At 42.3% G+C, this 20943-nt stretch overlaps 1 protein-coding gene across 1 annotated transcript; it reads right to left on the reverse strand.

The window, feature by feature from the left end:
* Nucleotides 1-4027: 4027 nt before the first annotated feature.
* On the reverse strand, nucleotides 4028-5750 carry LOC138363521 (uncharacterized). Its single transcript, XM_069322878.1, has 4 exons — nucleotides 5425-5750; nucleotides 4645-4758; nucleotides 4346-4459; nucleotides 4028-4100 (listed from the first exon to the last, which is right to left on the reverse strand). Exons 1-4 carry the CDS (start codon nucleotides 5748-5750, stop codon nucleotides 4028-4030), a joined length of 627 nt encoding a protein of 208 aa, XP_069178979.1.
* Nucleotides 5751-20943: the final 15193 nt, after the last annotated feature.

Consider the following 20943-nt stretch of genomic DNA (forward strand, 5'->3'; position numbering starts at 1 on the left):
TCCAGCCACTAAGTTGGACCCATTGTCTGAGATCTTTAATTTAGGACAGGATCTACATGACGCAAACCTGCAGAAAGCCTGTAAGAATGCCTCGGCACTCATATCGGGAGTCACTTCTAAATGGACTGCCCCTGTTGTGGCACAAGTGAAAAGACAGATATATGCCTTTACTGGTTTTTTGTCCTTGGTGCCTGTTAGTGTTAGTGCTCCTGTGAAAACTACTCCTGTAGTTTCAAAGGGACGAATATGTACAACTCGTTCCTTTGGAAGTGGAGGAGAGCCTGAATATGGACACACTCTGGCATGTATCTCCAGCAATTAACACAGGATTTAATTATTGATTTTACAGTCTGCCTACCTTGAGGTAGCCAGTACTGTTGTCTTAAGACTGTGAGAGTATCTAATACCCCACCATGCAGAGTGTTGTATTTGTGTATGTGTAACACAATTAGTTTACTTACTATGTGGTGATGAGGAAGCAATATTGGATTTTTTGCTTCGAGATCCATGTCCGTATGCTGTAAGCAGCCTCCGCATCTTATTATGTTATAATTATTGGTATCTACCCAGAGTCCCAGATCATTTTGTAGCTTCTTAGGAACATTATTAAATTCTGTCCCGAATGTGTCTGTCTGAGCTCTTTTGACCCAGTACCTTAGGGCACCAGGGAATTAATGCTTGATTCCTATTTTCTTTAGAAAATCAAACACTACTAAGGTGACACCTATTAGTTGGTTCAGTTTAGAGTACCGATTAGGAACAATTACCAAAGTCCGAGGTGGTTCTGGATTCTCAGTGGGAACAGCGACATTGGTCACAATGACTTGTGGCTTTTGTTCAGGCCACTGGTCGTTGATTAGCCACTGAGGTTCATTGAACCACATCTCTGCCTTTGTTAGTTGCCATAAAGTCAGGCCTCGGGAGAGATAGTCAGCTGGAGTGTCTTTGGTAGGTACATATCTCAGTTTGTACCCTGCCAACAACTCTCATATTTCCTTAAAGCGGTTACTGACGTAAGGATTTTTACTATTATTGTTTTTAACCCACTGTAGCACTGCCTCATTATCTTACCATACCACTGTTTCTTCAAAGTGGATGTTGCTTAAGGCCTTGATCAGATAATGAGCCAATCTTACACCTAGCAGTAAGGCTGTTAATTCCAGTTGTGGCAATTATCGTTTCTTTTACGATGCCACTCTGGCCTTTGATGTGAGCAAATTGGCTTGCTGTTACGGCCCTCTCGGGACGCAACGGGGTTCTCACTCTGATGTTGTTAGAGGAAGATATATGTATCCGTTCCCAAGCCAGTAGTGGCTATCAAGGGATGAGATCCGTGACGCAAGTAACTTAAAAGGGAGTAGGGAAAGAAATTTAAGAACTTAATATTATAATTACCATCACCGTTTAAATATATAAAATAAATAAGTGCACAAAGGGGAGGGGTATTAACACTTTACAAGGGGATTAATCCTCAATCGATGTCTTCTACTGAAGACGCTGGTGCCATAACTCTCGGTGCCTTCTTCGTGGCCTCACGACGTGTCCTCTGAGAATGCCGAGCCTACCCGGGCCACAGGTCAGCCAAAACGCAGGTCCACTGGGGGCACCGTCGTGGAGACCGTCAACCACACGTCCAGCTGGTCTGCTGGCAGGTACTGAGCCACCAAGGCTGGTACGGCCACTCCACGAACGATTTAAGGGGTACGCCCTAGACAGGAGTCTCGTGTGATATCACAAATCACCCTCCTGTCCTCAATACCCCAGTGGATGATCGTCTCCAACAGTCGGTCCCGGGTAAATCCTTTCACTGCCACTCCACTGGCAGGCTAACACACCACAGTGTTCTTCCGGGGGGACGACGTCACAACAGCTGCAGCAAACTTCACAGTATGGAGACTGGCTGCCTCGGGTAGACTGACTCAACCTTCAACACAGTGGTCCCAGGTCGACTCTGTAAACAGACACGTCATCAATAACAGGGACACTAATACACCTCACTTACGGGCTCGGGCGCAAACACCTGACGTATCCAGTCCATCGATGGCGCTGTCGTTGGAGCACCACCTCACCAGAGGTCAGGAGCGGCTGTGTTGTGAGCTGCACAGGACTGGAAACTGGCCCTTGTGGCCGATATTCGCCGTCCTCATCCGGTGTCGTCGTTCGTTTGGCGGGGGTTTCGGGAGCTGACCCACAGATGGCGTAGTTGTTACTGCTCCTTGCTCGGACGCTGGATCCGGGTTCGTAACACTTGCCCAGGTAAGCCACTGTGCCGTAAGCCTTTCCTGAGGCATCACAAAATACATGTAGCTTAATTTGTTCTTTTTCATTTACTGTGTTCCTAGGGAACTTGACAAATTCTGGGATACTTAAATCTTTCACTAGCCCTTGCCATTTTTCCTATAAGGTAGGTGTTAGAAGGTCATCCCAGGCTATCTTCTGTTGCCAACATTCCTGCATTATCAACTTTCCATTAATTAGGATTGGACTTAATACTCCCACTGTCAACTGTCTTGCCTTACACTATCAACAATGTCCACTGTCTTGCCTTACACCATCAACAATGTCCACTGTCTTGCCTTACACCATCAACAATGTCCACTGTCTTGCCTTACACCATCAACAATGTCCACTGTCTTGCCTTACACCATCAACAATGTCCACTGTCTTGCCTTACACCATCAACAATGTCCACTGTCTTGCCTTACACCATCAACAATGTCCACTGTCTTGCCTTACACCATCAACAATGTCCACTGTCTTGCCTTACACCATCAACAATGTCCACTGTCTTGCCTTACACCATCAACAATGTCCACTGTCTTGCCTTATACCATCAACAATGTTCACTGTCTTGTCTTCACCATCAACAATGTTCACTGTCTTGTCTTCATCATCATCAATGTCCACTGTATGGCCTTACAACGTCATCAATAACAGCTTTACGAATTACAGCATTAACAATGACCGATGCTCCTTGCAACATGAACAATGCCACTGTATGGCCTTACATCAACAGGTGCTGCTCTACGGCATTACATCAACAGATGCTGCTCTACGGCATTACAGCTTCAGGAATGCTTCTTATACTACCTTATAGCATCAACGGTGGCCACTGTAGAGGCCTAGAGCACAAACAATGGCCACAGTATATGCGTAGAGCACCAAAAATTGGACCCTTTAGAGGCGAACAGCACCAACAATGGCCACTGTAGATGCGAACAGCACCAACAATGGCCACTGTAGAGGCGTACAGTACAAACAATGGCCACTGTATATGCGTAGAGCACCAAAAATTGGACCCTTTAGAGGCGAACAGCACCAACAATGGCCACTGTAGAGGCGTACAGCACCAACAATGGCCACTGTAGAGGCGTACAGTACAAACAATGGCCACAGTAAAGGCATAGAACACCAACTATGGCCACTGTAGAGGCGTACAGCACCGACAATGGCCACGGTACAGGCGTACAGCACCAACAATGACCACTGTAGAGGCGTAGAGCACCAACAATGGCCACTGTAGAGGCCTAGAACACTAACAATTGCTACTGTTGAGGCGAACAGCACCAACAATGGCCACTGTAGAGGCGTAGAGCACCAACAATGGCCACTGTAGAGGCTTAGAGCACCAACAATGGCCACTGTAGAGGCGTAGAGCACCAACAATGGCCACTGTAGAGGCGTAGAGCACCAACAATGGCCACTGTAGAGGCACAGAGCACCAACAATGGCCACTGTAGAGGCGTAGAGCACCAACAATGGCCACTGTAGAGGCGTAGAGCACCAACAATGGCCACTGTAGAGGCGTAGAGCACCAACAATGGCCACTGTAGAGGCGTAAAGCAGCATCAATGGCCTTTTTAGAAGCGTGGAGCACCATCAATGGCCACTGTAGAGGCCTAGAACACTAACAATTGCTACAGTAGAGGCGTAGAGCACCAACAATGGTCGCGGAACGGTTTTAAAGCATTAACAATAGTCATGTCTGGCTCTACAGCATCAATGACAACTGTATTGTCTAACTACTTCAATGATGGCAGATGTACGGCATTACAGCATCAACAATGACCCTGTACGGCATTACAGCATCAACAATGACCCTGTACGGCATTACAGCATCAACAATGACCCTGTACGGCATTACCGCATCAACAATGACCCTGTACGGCACTACAGCATCAACAATGACCCTGTACGGCCTTACAGCATCAACAATGACCCTGTACGGCATTACAGCATCAACAATGACCCTGTACAGCATTACAGCATCAACAATGACCCTGTACGGCCTTACAGCATCAACAATGACCCTGTACGGCATTACAGCATCAACAATGACCCTTACAGCATTATAGCATCAACAATGACCCTGTACGGCACTATAGTATCAACAATGACCCTGTACAGCATTACAGCATCAACAATGACCCTGTACGGCCTTACAGCATCAACAATGACCCTGTACGGCACTACAGCATCAACAATGACCCTGTACGGCCTTACAGCATCAACAATGACCCTGTACGGCATTACAGCATCAACAATGACCCTGTACAGCATTACAGCATCAACAATGACCCTGTACGGCCTTACAGCATCAACAATGACCCTGTACGGCATTACAGCATCAACAATGACCCTTACAGCATTACAGCATCAACAATGACCCTGTACGGCACTACAGTATCAACAATGACCCTGTACAGCATTACAGCATCAACAATGACCCTGTACGGCCTTACAGCATCAACAATGACCCTGTACGGCATTACAGCATCAACAATGACCCTGTACAGCATTACAGCATCAACAATGACCCTGTACGGCCTTACAGCATCAACAATGACCCTGTACGGCATTACAGCATCAACAATGACCCTGTACGGCCTTACAGCATCAACAATGACCCTGTACGGCATTACAGCATCAACAATGACCCTGTACGGCCTTACAGCATCAACAATGACCCTGTACGGCATTACAGCATCAACAATGACCCTGTACAGCATTACAGCATCAACAATGACCCTGTACGGCACTACAGCATCAACAATGACCCTGTACAGCATTACAGCATCAACAATGACCCTGTACGGCATTACAGCATCAACAATGACCCTGTACAGCATTACAGCATCAACAATGACCCTGTACGGCCTTACAGCATCAACAATGACCCTGTACGGCATTACAGCATCAACAATGACCCTGTACAGCATTACAGCATCAACAATGACCCTGTACGGCATTACAGCATCAACAATGACCCTGTACGGCATTACCGCATCAACAATGACCCTGTACAGCACTACAGCATCAACAATGACCCTGTACGGCATTACAGCATCAACAATGACCCTGTACGGCATTACAGCATCAACAATGACCCTGTACGGCATTACCGCATCAACAATGACCCTGTACGGCATTACAGCATCAACAATGACCCTGTATGGCATTACAGCATCAACAATGACCCTGTACGGCATTACCGCATCAACAATGACTCTGTACGGCATAACAGCATCAACATTGACCCTGTACGGCATTACAGCATCAACATTGACCCTGTACGGCATTACAGCATCAACAATGACCCTGTACGGCATTACAGCATCAACAATGACCCTGTACGGCATTACAGCATCAACAATGACCCTGTACGGCCTTACAGCATCAACAATGACCCTGTACTGACTTACAAGTTTAACAATTACCCTGTTCTGCATTACAGGATCAACAATAGCCATATCCGGCATTACTGGATGATCAATACTCCCTAAACCGCTTACATCAATGATCCCTCAACGGCCTTACTACATCAATAATATCCCTATCATTTATATAATTACAAATTATAAAAATTTTCTTGTTAAACATATCTTGGTAATGTAATCGTGTGAGGAGATGGAATTCCCAGCTAGTTTTTCTTGATTATGTTAGAGTGTATGGCTGCACTCTAGCATTCTAGACAGTAGTTCTCACACAACATATCCATATGTGGAGTCTGAAGAAAGCCCAAGCTTAGGGCTGTTCATCAAGACTTCAAAAATGTGTGTAACTGCTCTGTGAAAGGAGTTACAGAATTTTACATGTTTTATTTGAAAATGTTTGCAGAGGAGTGCGAGGGACTTGAGGGAGAGCAGCCAACGGATCAGGGGAACAGGGGGCACTTGTTGCCACCCGGTTGGTTGACGTGGTGTCATCCCAGGCCTGCCTCGCCTACGTCACAGAGCATCAGCTGGTGAGGGGAAGAACCCCTCATTTGTCGTGGCACGCCTAGGCCTGCCGGCTTCTATCAGATTGGTGGAAGTCAAACATTGAGGGAAGAAGCGTGCCCCATGCTGCCTACGCCCGCCAAAAGTCAGTCAAGGGTCGGTGTGGTCTGAGAAAGGAGACTCCAGGGGGGGGGAATGGTGACTGACTCAGGTCACCACCCCACCGTATCGCCGTGTTAATCATCAATTTCCTTATCCCTATGATTTCTCGCTATCGTGGATTGTGTCTGGATCCAAATTGCGCGAGCGTGGGGAAGATATTAAGGAATTGAGGAAGGGCTCAGGGTGATTCAACTCGTTTTCAGCCGAGGCGGCAGACAGGCCTCGTTGTGATCTGCTGTTATCAGTCAACATATGTAGTCATCTGCTCCTTACGACTGATTTGAGTGACGGTGGGGGATTGATGAAGGCTTTTCAGTGTTTTGGGAAGCCTTCTGTAGTCATTATTGTAAATTGCGGCCCACTGAGTGTGGACACTGTTCCCCGCCGACCGTGTCATCCATTTCGTCACCCGCCATTCACCACACCCGTGAACGAGTCACCCGCTCGTGGTGTGAATGGGCGTGGACGAGTCATAATCCACAAGCCGAGTGAATGCAACCCTGAGGGGGGGGGGGGGGTCGCATCATCCGTGTTTGTCATCCAGACCCATTTGCAACTTAATTGCAGGATGCTGCAGAAAGTGTTAACGTAACTGACAGGAGGAATAGAGACTTATCTTATAACCTGCCTTGATGTTGGTTGCATAGTAACTGTATTGCAGAATGCTGCAGGGGTTTCTTTATTGCAATTTTGTGTCGTCAATGGGCACACCATTGACAGAGCCGGTCGGCCGAGCGGACAGCACGCTGTACTTGTGATCCTGTGGTCCTGGGTTCGATCCCAGGCGCCGGCGAGAAACTATGGGCAGAGTTTCTTTCACCCTATGCCCCTGTTACCTAGCAGTAAAATAGGTACCTGGGTGTTAGTCAGCTGTCACGGGCTGCTTCCTGGGGGTGGAGGCCTGGTCGAGGACCGGGCCGCGGGGACACTGAAAAGCCCCGAAATCATCTCAAGATAACCTCAAGAATCTCAAGAAGAAAACCATAGTTCATTTAGTCAGCCCGAAGAGACAACAGAATGGAGACTGTTGTTAGTCTTGAATAGCTGTCTTACAATGTGTCACTGGATGGACATTAATGTAACGTAATGCTTGTTGTTGTAGTAAACTTAGTTCTTGTTAATTAATTTTGATTTCAATGTTGCATCGCCAGTGGGCCCATCTGTGTTGATGTTAGTTCAGTATTCAGCCTCGCGGCAATTAACAGGAATCGTTGTTATACTCGGTTGTTAAGTAGCTGTCTTTAACGTGCCACTGGATGGACATTAATGTAACGTAACATCGTCCTTGTAGTAGACTTCGTCCTTGTTAAATGAACATGTTATTGTTACAGAAAACGGTCTTTATGTCACTACCTTTATTGTGACCTTTATTATGGTCATTTATTATTATTATTGACTACCTTTATTATGGACTTTATTGTTCCACACATGTTCTGCATTGTACGACTGTTCTAGTAATGTGATCTTTTAATGACGACCTGCTTCTGGGAATTCAATCCTGATTCTTAGCGCCACACAAAATACAATTTTGATGTGAGAACTAGTGACCTACCCGTTATATAGTAATGGCGGAGGTCCACGACCTAGTGATACGGATTTCTCCCTAAGTGAATCCCGGCGGTTGCTCCCACCTTCCTTTGGTCTCTAGCCTAAAGTATAAGTTGCACGCCAACGTGTTGGCCAAGCAGTTCTTTCTTTTTGGGATCAACCTTCTCAAGAGAGGGAAGGTAAGTAGGAAAAATCTCACATATCGTGTATAATCATCCCGACTTTCACCTTATTGTTTTGCTTCTTCCCTTCTATCACATAATTTCAATTAGTTTGTTAAGCAGATCTTTCATGGTGGTATTCCATGTCGGCGCTTCTTTACAATCTGTATTGGTCTGGAGCGTTCCGTGATTGTCTTCCTTGTTACTGTATGGGGCACCTTGCAAGGTGTGTTTGGGACGCTGGTCTGTAGTTGAGTGGTTTCTGTATATGTGATCTCGTCATATTACTTCTGTCATTTCTGTCACGGTAAACGTGTATCCTACAGGAACATGTGATGTCTTACTCGTACTTCTCTCACTTCTGCTACGAAACACGTTTAACCTAATAGTATATTTGATCTCATACTATTTCTTGTCTCAGTTCTGTAATGGAACACAGTTATGCAAAATTAATATATAATCCTGAACTATTTTCGGTGCGTGGGGCCTCACTCAACCTCATGTCCCCGAACGGGCCGGGCATTGTTTTCTCTCTGCTGTCTCAGGCGTTATCTCGGTATACCTAAGGGCCGCAGATACTAGGCGGTCTTTAACCGACTTATTTCGTTTCCAGGCCATCACGGGGGAGTGTTTGTGGGAAGCTCCCCCAGGACGCGTAGTCTTCATAGGTGTCTTGTAGCCAAGTCCAGAGGTTCTGTAGGACCAGGGGGCAGGCTAGCCCTGTGAAATATACTACCAGGAAGATACCTGGGTCATTGGTTCCCTTCTCGTGGGCTGGAGGAGTTGGTCCCGTGGCAGGTTTGGCAGGGAGTCTGCTCCCTTCTTCAGGACTTCTTGTGGGTAGCCTCTGGTCCTGAACATGTCCCAGAGGTCCTCCAGCTGGGTCTGTTAGGTCGCCTTTTGGTCGCCTTAGATTGGATTAGACCATTTATTGATCTATTATTATGGGACTTGTTTTAAACTGCGCGCCCTTATATTGTGAACGATTTGATACCAAAATGAAAGACGTAACACGAAAATGATGTTATCAAACTGAAACGAGTATACACATTAGGTTGCGGGTGTGCTAATTGGCGCTCATTCACAAGTAACGGTTGGCCGTCTTTAGGCTTTGCTTTGGGGGAATCACGCCGTGCTTTTGGACCTAATATGCACACATCCCTGGAGGGAATTCTATTTGCAAACACATTGATACCAAAATGAACGACGTTTCACAAGAATTAAGGTGAGAAAACTGAAACGAGTATAAACATTTCAGTGTCGCTGTACGCTCACGCCAAACGTCGGGAGCATTACGGGAAAATCTGCTGCGCTAACGCGCCGAGCAAGAAAGAGATAAGTTGTGCTACAAAACACCTTCATCCTGGAGGTATATATTGTCCCATGGTATTCCTTATGACAGTTCTGCTCGGGCAAACGTTGACCCTACTGGCACACATGACCAAAGCCTTTATCTCATGACAGTTCTGCCACTGAACATTTATCACACGTTTACATATTATCCCGTACTATTACTTGTGTCAGTTCTGACACCAAACACCTTCATACAACGAGTATATTTGATCTCGGGACCTTACTGGTGTCCGTTTTACCATGAAACACGTTTATCCTCCTAGTACATATGATCCCAAAGGGACTGTTCCAGGTTTTCCGAGATAAGGAACCCACAGTCTTGAGCTCTAGTAGCAAAATCATGTCAAAATCATCATATTGACATTCTAGGCTCAGAAGCAGCCTGTAAACAAATATCATCAGCGTAACTGTTATGATATCAACACCATCGGTGGAGTGAGGAGTGGTGATATCGACGCCATCTATGGACCTACACTCCAACTCCAAGGCACTAGGTGAGACACAGACAACGCCATCTGTTGGCGGAGGTGTGGCAAATTCACCGCCATCTGTGAAAGGTTCTTGTTTGTACGTCCGTTAGGAGGTGAGGTCGATGATGATGACCTCAGGTTAGTGAAGTAATGATTTCAACACCTTTGTAGATTGTGCATCCAATTACATTTTCATGTAGTGAAAGGTGTGGTGACGTGGAGGGTCTATTGCGCTTTGGACGTCAGTTCACCTTGGGCAGTCCAGAAAAAAATGAAGTCAAAGATTCTGTCACCTGTAGCTGAAGTTGACATCAACTGATTTAATTCAGAATTGGCACCCTTACAGATAGGTATACGTTCAGTAAGGTGTATAAGGTTGATGCAAATTTCCCGATAAATACATGAGAAAAAAATTAATACACAAAAAATCTATTTTTTTAACTAAATATATAATAGATAAAAATAATCATTTAAACCCTTTATTATATGCTATTGTGATATCTGAGAGTCATAGACATGATTTCAGTGTCTTATGTTAATTTTTTAACATTTTTTTTTAAATTAGGTATTTATTTTTTCCATTTCTATCTTGGGTGCGATGCTTAAACTTGGATCAGTTGCAGCCCTCTTCATATACAACTAGGTAGAATATTTTGATTGAAATTGAAAAACTTTCACTTTTTCTATGTTACAGTGACAAATAAAGCAGCTTGAATGTCGCAGAGAGTCTGAGTGCTGGAGGCGTACGATTACCTCGCGTCATACCAGCGTCTGACCACTGTGATCCACCCCAAGGCTGGGCATAGGTTGCTCTGTCTGTTTTTAGAATCCATATATACAAATGTTAACCAAACCTATTTAGCTAAACAATTATTTATTTATTGAGTATATGTATTTATTTTGGTATATTACAATAATATGCTTATAGCTGTTCCATGTAAATACATATCCTGATATGGATTTATATGTGGGAAGATGCCTCCCTGCGATGATTCTCACAAAATGGTCGTAATATGCTGACTTGTCAGCTGTCTCTGACTCGAGAAAGCTTGGCTTGCTCTATATCTTGAGGTTATCTTGAGGTTATCTTGAGATGATTTCGTGGCTTTAGTGTCCCCGCAGCCCGGTCCTCGACCAGGCCTCCACCCCTAGGAAGCAGCCCGTGACAGCTGACTAACTCCCAGGTACCTATTTACTGCTAGGTAACAGGGGCATTCAGGGTGAAAGAAACTTTGCCCATTTGCTTCTGCCTCGTGCGGGAATCGAACCCGCGCCACAGAATTACGAATCCTGCGCGCTATCCACCAGGCTACGAGGCCCGATATATAGCAATGCCGGAGCCATGTGCTTTCATAGACCATTACTAAGACATGTTATGTTATAATGTTGGTGGACAAAAATTCAACATCTTCCGGGGCGGAGAAAATGACGGCTCGGAGTCCATTATTTAGGACTTATGCGAAACAAACATTTGCCACGTTTACTCCCCATCGTTTTGATAGTAGAGACGCAAATTTTGTTTGCATCTCTGTGTGGCTGTCCTTTGGGGACGGGTGTGCCGAACTGGGGTCTGTGGATCGACATTTGTTGATGCTGGATTTTGGCCAGAAATTATTCGACCCACGGACTCCAAGTGTACTAGTTTTTCTAGTGTTTTCAAGGATGTAGTTCCCTTAGACTAAACTTTAACTATCCTTAAAATGCCCTGATTATCTGGGTGGACAGATATGACTTTCCCTAATGGCCAATGAGACCTTGGGCCATCACTGTCCACCAGGACAATATCACCAGGTTGTATGTTAACTTTGTTATATGGAAAATGTGCTCCATAACGGTGCTCTCTTAGAGTTTAGGTACTCCTTTGTCCATACTTCATTCTACCTATGTATTATGTTGGACAGATGCTTGTACCCTTGTGCCAACTCATTATCACCCACGTATGAGGGATCTCTGACAGCCTCATCTGATAAGAAAGGTACTGGCGTCAGTGGTCCACCATACATTAAGTGGGCTGGACTAATTGGTTCATGCTGAGTAGACTCATCTGACATGTAAGTCAATGGTCGATTATTTATTCTCGACTCTATTTCTGTGACTATTGTTTGAAGCTCCATGTGGGATGAATTTCCATTTGCACTGTCTTTGTTCCAGTGCATTACAGACTACAGGATGTGAACAGATTTCCCATAAACATGCTTTTCCAGCAACCAAGTTAGCTCCATTATTGGAGATCATCAGTTTAAGACATGAACGGCGTGCTGCAAATCTACGGAAAGCCTGTATGAATGATTGAGCAGTCATATCAGGTATTACTTCTAAATGTAGTGCCCTGGTAGTTGTACAGGTAAGTAAACTGATATACCCATTCGTGGGTCGTCCATCTTGTGTACCTGGATGAGTGATAGCCCCTGTGTAATCGACTCCCCTCGTTCCTAAAGGTCGTAAATGTACAACTCTTGTTAGGGAGTGGAGGAGGACCTGGGTACAAGGAAACTCTTGCATCATATCTTTGGCATATCACACATTCCTTTAAAATCCACTTAACAGACTGTCGTCCTTGGGGGATCCAAAATAATTGACAGATTGTGGTGAGAGCATCAAGTACTCCACCATGATGTGTACAGAGTTGATGAGTATAAGACACAATCAACCTTTTGATCCAATGGTTTTTTGGTAGATGCCATGGAGGGACTGTTTCTGGATTTATGTCTTCGTACTTCAACCAACCTCCACAACGAAGATTGTTGCTTGGACCTTGGTCTATCCACAGTCATAGGTTTTGCTTCAATTTGTTGGGGACATTTTCTAATTCTTTGCCGCAGGTGTCTCTTTGGGCTTATCTTACCCAATAATTCAATACTCCTGGAAAGATATATTTTATTCCCATCTTCAAGATAAAAAGAAACGCCCAATTGTGTTGTCTTTATCAACTTTCTCAGCGAAGAGAAGCGGGTACAGTCTATGACTCTGTTTATTGGTTCCTCAATTACAGGCTTGGTTTGTGTTACAATGATATGTAGCCTTTGATCAGGCCAACAACCATTATCTAACCATCGAGGTCCTTGTTGCCAAATGTCACCCTTTAAAATGTGCTTCATCTTCATTCCTTTTGACAAGAGATCAGCTGGATTGTCCTCTGTTGTAACATGCAAAAATCTTAAGCCTGCAGAAAGTTCTCTAATTTCTGCAACTTGATTGCTTACCTAGGGCGTACGGTTATTGTTATTTCTCACCCGTTGCAAGACAGCTTCATTATCACACCACATAAACATATCTGTGATATTTATGGTAGATAGTAGACATGGTTTGTTTGATAAGCATTGCTAAATGTGTACCTGTAAGAATTGCCGTTAGCTCCAACTGTGGTAAAGTTCTTTTCTTTAATGGAGCTACTCTTCCTTTTGCTGTTATTAAATGGAATTGTTGTTGAGGAACAAAGTAAGCACAAGTCCCAGAGGCTCTAGCTGAATCATCTGTAAAGACATGCAATGTCACTAACACCTTCCTTAACCACTTGTCTCGGAAAGATTATATGCTCGACTAAGGCTTGTTCATCAGCTACCTTCTTCCATGCTGTTTTCCTGTTTGAAACTGTTTTTAGTTTTCCACGCTTTTTGTACCAGCATAAGTCCTTTGATAGTTACAAGACTTAATAGTCCAAAGGGGTCAAAAACTTTACTAATATGTGAAAATAATTTCCTCTTTGTGATTGTGCAAGAGTTCACTGGTCCTGACCTAACTGTTATAATAACCGAGGAGATATCCCATCCAACACCCAATACCTTTAGCTTCTGAGGTATGAGATAATCTGGATAACCCCTCTGAATTTGTTTGGTTAATGCTTCATTGTTGGATGCCCATGACTGTAATGGCATGTCATGCGCCTGTGTAATATAATGTTATCTCCTTTAAATTCATGATTACCCTCTCTGTAAATTTCTAACAGTTTAGTTTCACTGTTGCTGTCCTTTGGAAGTTATCTACATTAAGATTTTAGCTGATTTTAGCCTTGTAAGTACTATCTGAGTTCTTTAAATGTGTGTGTGTTCAATATTGCTTGTAGCAAATTTGAACTTGATGTTGCTCCGAAGAGTACACTCGAAAAACGATAAGTCACTATTCGACTTTCATTGGATTTTCACCCTAAAAACTTTTTGTCAAGTTACGGCCTTCTTCCTGTAATCCTACTCTTAAGAAGGCTTTACTTATGTCTGCTGTATAGGCATATTTTTTCACCCTAAACCTCAGCAGTACATCACGCAATTTCTGTGTTAAGCTTTGACCTGTTTGTAGACCTGCTGCCTGTGAGTATGGTTTGGCACTACAGTTAACAACAATCCATAAATGAGTAGTTAATGACTGCTTGGCAATGGCATGGTGAGGTAGATAATGTCCTACTTTTATGTTGTCATTAGGTGCTACCTCTATGAAATTATCAACTACTTTCTGGGTAATAATATCATGGTACAACTTTAGGTGTTAGGGCTTTTTTCTGAGTTTGGTAACTCATGCCTTAATTGATTCAAAGTCATATTGTAATTTGTAGGTAAGATTTTGGTGATTGATTTTCCATGGTAATCTGACCCAAATACAGTCCATCATGACAGTATGTACTGTCATGAGTACTGTTTGTATGTCCAAATATCATCTAGGTTTGGTTGCTCAGGAAGATCTCCAAAAGAATCTAGGTCCCACAGTTTATGAACTGATTCCAGTCCGTCATCAATCATGTAACTGATGTTTAGGGTAGATTGTTCTTGGCCTAGTCATACTACTATAAGAGTTTCGGAATGATCGTGTTCCATAGGAGTTTTTGTCTCAAGCGTAGTGCTGGCTCAAACAATAACTTCCCTTCTGCAGATGCTAACACGTACATTCCTAATGTTTTATGTTTCCCCAAGATAAATTTATGGTAGTAATCAGCACCCATAAGGATGTCAATATTAGTTATGTAGTCAGAATTTCTCTAGGGATATGCTGAAAATAATCCCATTTCGTTTAAGGAATCTTGTTGTGGCACCGAGATCAATAACTTATAAGTCTGTTGGCATTGATTCCACATCAGTTGCTTACACTGGCCTTAAATATTTCCCTAGACGAACAAGGAGTTTTACCACTTTGTGTTATTAGTGACCTGTGTTGGTAAAAAATCTAGAAATATTTAGGGTGAGTGTTTGTACAGTCTTAAGGGGCAAATCATCTGCAAGTTTCTTTACGATAAGAGTTCTCTGGGAACCTTAATCAAACAACCCTCGAGTATGGATCTGGGTTCCTCTATTGAATGCTATTAGTTTTGAAGTAGGCAAAGCAGCTGCTGCAGCAGATTTTGCCATCAATGTGTTTACATCATTCTGAACTGTCCAGAATTTATACTGTTGCAGAGGTTGTTTCCTCTGGTTGGGGTTTGCATATTGGTCAGCATTGATATTAGCATCACCAAAAACAACAGTATGGTGCCGACCCTTACCACAATTTTGACAAATTTTGAGCTGAGTTACACAAGCTGTAGGATGAAGCTTTCTTAAACCTGTGTACATCTATTCAATTGTTTCAACTGATTAATTCTGTTGGGACTGTCAGTATATGTAGGGCACTGATGCATCGAATGATTTTCTTCACAGAATAAACATTTTGACCAGTTTGTTGCACCCTTCGGCTGTGTCGTCTTAGGTGCTATTGTTACTACTGGCTTTGATGGACTCACTGCATAAGTGCGTATGCTACTTTACTTCCATTTAGTTGTTGCATTTTTGTTGCTGCTTTGTGCCATTATTTTGGACATTTTTTCTTTTGTCCAAGGAGAATTGAGTGTTCTTTCTATGAACTCTAAATTTGCTGTGTCCTCAGACGGATGACAACAGTCTTTAAACTTTCAAATATCTCTAGAAGATTATAATATATTCTTTCTGTAGAGTGAACATATTATAGCCAATTTATCTTCAAGTATTTGACGCTGAATGTCAAGTTTTAAACTCCATTCAGAACGATCTACATTAACTTTAGTGCCAAGTACATTAATTAGAGATTTTACCTCAAGCTTGAAACTTTGTAGGGAATCAGGTTTGCTACTGAGTGGATGTAGATCAGTTAGCTTATAGTAAAGGTGTTAGAAAAGTAAAGTAAAATAAGCAATTGGAGTAAACTCCAATTGCCGGTTCTATGTTAGAATAGTTATTTTTCAATAACTGAACTGCGACATCATAATTGGCGTCAGTTAAGGTTAAATTTGTTATCATAGATCTCGCTTCTCCTTTAAGCTGGCTTTTTTGGCATGATAAATTATTTACTTTACTTATCGATGCCTGTGAATTTATGTGTGTATCAAAAAGCTGTCAAAAATCTTCCCAGTGTTCTTCATCTAGCCCGGTAAAAGTTGGTTGACCGAGCTTTGGAAGCTGCGTTTATGGCAACAAATTTGATGCAACACTTGAAGTTGCAGGTTTTGTGCCTTTATATTGTACAAGTATGGCTATGATTGGATCTATGGCCTAGGTATGATCGTCATACTGGGTCATGGTGTCCATAATATCATCCATATCTGTACCTGATGTTTTGGCATCTGTTAGTAAAGCCAAGTAAGTTTCTATTTGTCTTTTGACTTGTTCAAATTTGGCTGAAGCCACTTGGAAATATGATTCTAGTTGTACATTGTCAACTGGTGTTTGATTAGACAAATCCTCACATTTCTTGATCTGTCTGGTCAAATGACCTTTCGTGCCAGCTAATTTTCTCTTTTGTGCTTCTAGAGTAGTCACAATTAATGATTAACTGATCTGGCCATGCTCACTTAGTTAAAATTATTGCCTTAAGGCTAAGTGTGTTTGTGTTTATTTTGATGACTAATTTAGTTTTATTAATTGGAAATGATTACTGAAGCTCATTCCTCATTACCTCCTCATAACTAGCCACTAGGAAACTCTTGTTTTCATTTTTGGCTAGTGACTTATTTTTGGGAAATAGACTTTATTTATTTTGTGTTCCCGAATTGGCTCAGTTTTCAGAGTTTTTCCAACAGCAATGGGGCTGCTTTCATTTACCTGTTGAATGAGAAATCTACACTTACCACTTTGTAAAAAGGAATATGTATAAAAGCAGCTAGCACTGATATGGTTACATTATTTTAGCCTATCCTTTAATCAGGCCTCTTGCAACATATGAATTATTATTAACAATGACAAGATTATGTAATGTTATGAATTTATCTGTTGCAAATGTATACTTTAATTTGTCTTTAGGTAATTGCATTATATAAAATATTTGTCAAACACGGATTAACATAATTAATATGATTTTGATTTGATTTCAAGTAATTCCCTTACTGAGGTGAGCTCGTAAGCTCATGGTGATAACAGCACCTGCAAAATAATGGGGTTAATGGCACAAAGAATTGAATCCAATTACGATTGCTACACTACCAACCATCCCTTATTTGGGTAAAATGAAGGTACGTCGCTTAGTCGTATAGTACTAGGACTTAGCCTGGTTGTTGGGCCTGAGCTTGTAGTATTGTTCATTACTGATATTGGAATGGCAGTTTTGAATCCATCAGCTTCTGGTTACAGGCATTCCCGCCAAACACACACCGAAACTACGACGTTGGTGCAACGTTCGAACAAGTTTTAACACCACCTAACCAGTTATAACAACCAATATAACAAGTTGTAACAACGTTCTAATACGTCATAAATACGTTAAGCCAAGATGTAACAACTTTATTACAAGTTGTAACAAGCGGAAAATAGAGACAGTTACGGTTTGTGTTTCCAGGGTTATGTGTTATTCACAATCCACTCACAGATTATGGTAAGACACACACACTTGTTTCATTAAAATAGAGTGCCTTAATGTTGTGGCAGAATATTGGTTACTCTGTGTATGGAAGAGTGTAAGAGTCTCAGCTGTGGTGACGGTATATGCACTCCTCACTGAGTGAGGAAGAGCAAGTGATGCGGCTAAGGCATTGATGTCCCCGCTCTCCTCACTGAGGCAAGACACACGTATAACACTTTAAACAAAGAATCTTGGTTATATATGCACACTGAATATGCTGTTTACACCACCAATCAGGTCCACGGATATTAAACAGCGGTAGATAACGCAGCTTGAACATCGCGGAGAGTCCTGGTGCTGGAGGCGTGTGTTTCCCTGTCTTCGTATCTGCATCTGGCCTCTGTGATCCACCCCAAGGCTGGGTATAGGTTGCCCTGTCTGTTTTAAGAATCTATATATACAAATGTTAACCAAATAAATTTGGCAAAACAATTAATTATTGAGTGTATGAATTTATTTTGGCATATTACAATATGCTTATAGTTGTTAGATGTAATTACATATCCTGATATGGATTCATTTATGGAGAGATGCTTCCCTGGGATGAGCCTCACAAAAATGATCGCAATATACTGACTGTACAGTTCTCTCTCTGTCTCGAGAGAGCTTGGCTTGTTCTATAAATAACCATGCCTGGCCCATGTGCTTTCATAAACCATTACTAAAAAATGTTGTGCTATAATAATGGTGGAAAATTTTCAACAAAGACAGCTAAATATTAGTAAAAACCTTAAGGAGAAATGGATAATTGGCTTGACATATTGATTGTACAACCATTAAAAACAATAATTCTAATACGTTCTCTTCATTCTTTACCTTGCTCTAATGAGACCTTTCAAAGAATTACTACGTAGAGTTTTGGACTCTGAGCTACAAAATGGTCAGATAATATCTTCAAAACATACAATGAAGAAGGACAAAGGAAACTCCCAGTGTCAGGAATCTTCCTCTCTAAGTTCATGAGATTGGATAAATTAATAAATAACTGGAATATACAAATGAAAGCAAGGCATAAACAATGTGAGTAAACCAGGTAATAAACCTGCCCGAAACGCTGAGCGTACTAGTGGTTTTACAAGATTATAAATACCATTCTATGTATCCTCACAAACCCAATGTACCTTCTTGTGTATAAATAAATCTATAAATATATATATATCAAGAAAAGTAAGATATCGTCCATCAAAAAACGTTACATATTCACCAGTATGTTACTGTTCCGTTGTTTACCTGTATTTATGTGACTGTATGAGCAAATGTGTGTATATGAATACTCAGTGATAATTATACTTCCATCATTCATTTACAGACAACACTTACTCTACGTTCATATATTCATGTACATTCTATAATTGCTAAACCTTGACAAAACAAATAAACTTGTCACAGAGTTAGTTCAATCAAATTAACTCATTAACTTACACAAAACAAAGAAATACAGGGATTTCCGTTCGCTAATCAGATTCAAAGTGTTTATTTAAGATAAGATTTGAATCCATGAAATACTAATGAGGAGCGGCAGTAGTGCAGGTGTGGGAGCGTCCTCCGCGGCCTCACACTCCGCAGGTCTAGCCCTCGCACTCCAAGTCGCTCCTTTTATTGTTCCTTTATTATTTTTCAACGGTTTCTTCTTTGATAAAGACCTGTATATGTATTTTAAATTTATCGTGTTTCCTAAAAAAATTAAGATAATTTAAGGATAAAATCAATATAGATGAGACTGTTAAAAAGGTGAAAATCAACGGCACTGTTGCATAATCAAGAACACCGTTTGGTAACCTAAATGTTTTTCTTCCCATTAAAGTGGTCTATATCAAAGGCACCCGAGGAGCCTGTATATTATTATGTCTACTGTGGAAACCTGGAATAAAGGTAACCTAAGCTGCCTCCCTTTCTAGCTCCATCAATTTGCTTGAGTCCCTCGCCGCCCATGAGCAAGTCTGAGAGTCAAACCTTCACACATGTCCTCTTCTTCCACCCAAAATAATGCTAAACATTTCCTCTTTGTCCACATATGAATACGACTATGAATCGTTAATTTTGTAATTAAGTTACTTCTTGCTTCCTTCACTTGTAGCGCTGAGAGGTCTAGTTCCCTCAGTATTGTGTAACGTTCTGCGCTCCAAGTTCAGGGACCAGTTGTGTAACAAGTTATTTCAATACTATTCCTTTTTTTTACAAACGTATTGAAATTATGTGATAAAAGGAAACAAGCAAAACAATAAAGTGAAAGTCGGGATGATTGTACACGATTACATTACCAAAATATGTTTAACACTGCCGCCCACAATCTCAAGTCGTAGGCATATCATCCTATCTTTACCACTTCACTTTTTATATGTGAGAAATAAAGTCCAGGATCATGTTAAGTCTTGTTACATGATCTTCGGCAGGCATTCCTCTCTCTCTATCAGCTTGGATTATCACATATAATATTACTGAAAGATGTGAAATGTTTATCACGAGAAAACATTTATATTATTACATGATGGACAGCAACATATTAAAGGAAGCCATCTTGGTAAAGGCTTAACCGTACAGCGGTCATTATAGATGCTGTGAGACCGTACAGCTGCCACTGTTGTTCTTGTACGTCCGTACAGCGGTGATTATAGATGCTGTGAGACCGTACAGCTGCCACTCTTGTTGTACGTCCGTACAGCGGTCATTATAAATGCTGTGAGACCGTGCAGCTGCCACTGTACATGTTGTACGCCCGTACAGCGGTCATTATAGATGCTGTGAGACCGTAGAGCTGCCACTGTACATGTTGTACGCCCGTACAGCGGTCATTGTAGATGCTGTGAGACCGTACAGCTGCCACTGTTGATGTTGTACTTACGTATAGCGGTCATTATAGATGCTAAAAGTATATACAACGGCCTTTATTATGCTGTAAGGTTGTACCTCGTCCAACGTTGATGCAGTACGGCTGCACAACGGCAATTGTTTATGCTGCAAGGAGGTACAGCGGCTATTGTTGATGCTGTAAGGAGGTACAGCGGCCATTGTTGATGCTGTAAGGATGTACAGCGGCTATTGTTGATGCTGTAAGGAGGTACAGCGGCCATTGTTGATGCTGTAAGGAGGTACAGCGGCTATTGTTGATGCTGTAAGGCGGTATGGCGGCCATTGTTGACTCTGTGAGGTCGAACAGTTGCACTTCATGATGCCGTTAGGCTAAGCAGATGCGGTGATTAG

This window comes from Procambarus clarkii, chromosome 11 (assembly GCF_040958095.1).
Source record: "Procambarus clarkii isolate CNS0578487 chromosome 11, FALCON_Pclarkii_2.0, whole genome shotgun sequence".
NCBI lineage: Eukaryota > Metazoa > Arthropoda > Malacostraca > Decapoda > Cambaridae > Procambarus > Procambarus clarkii.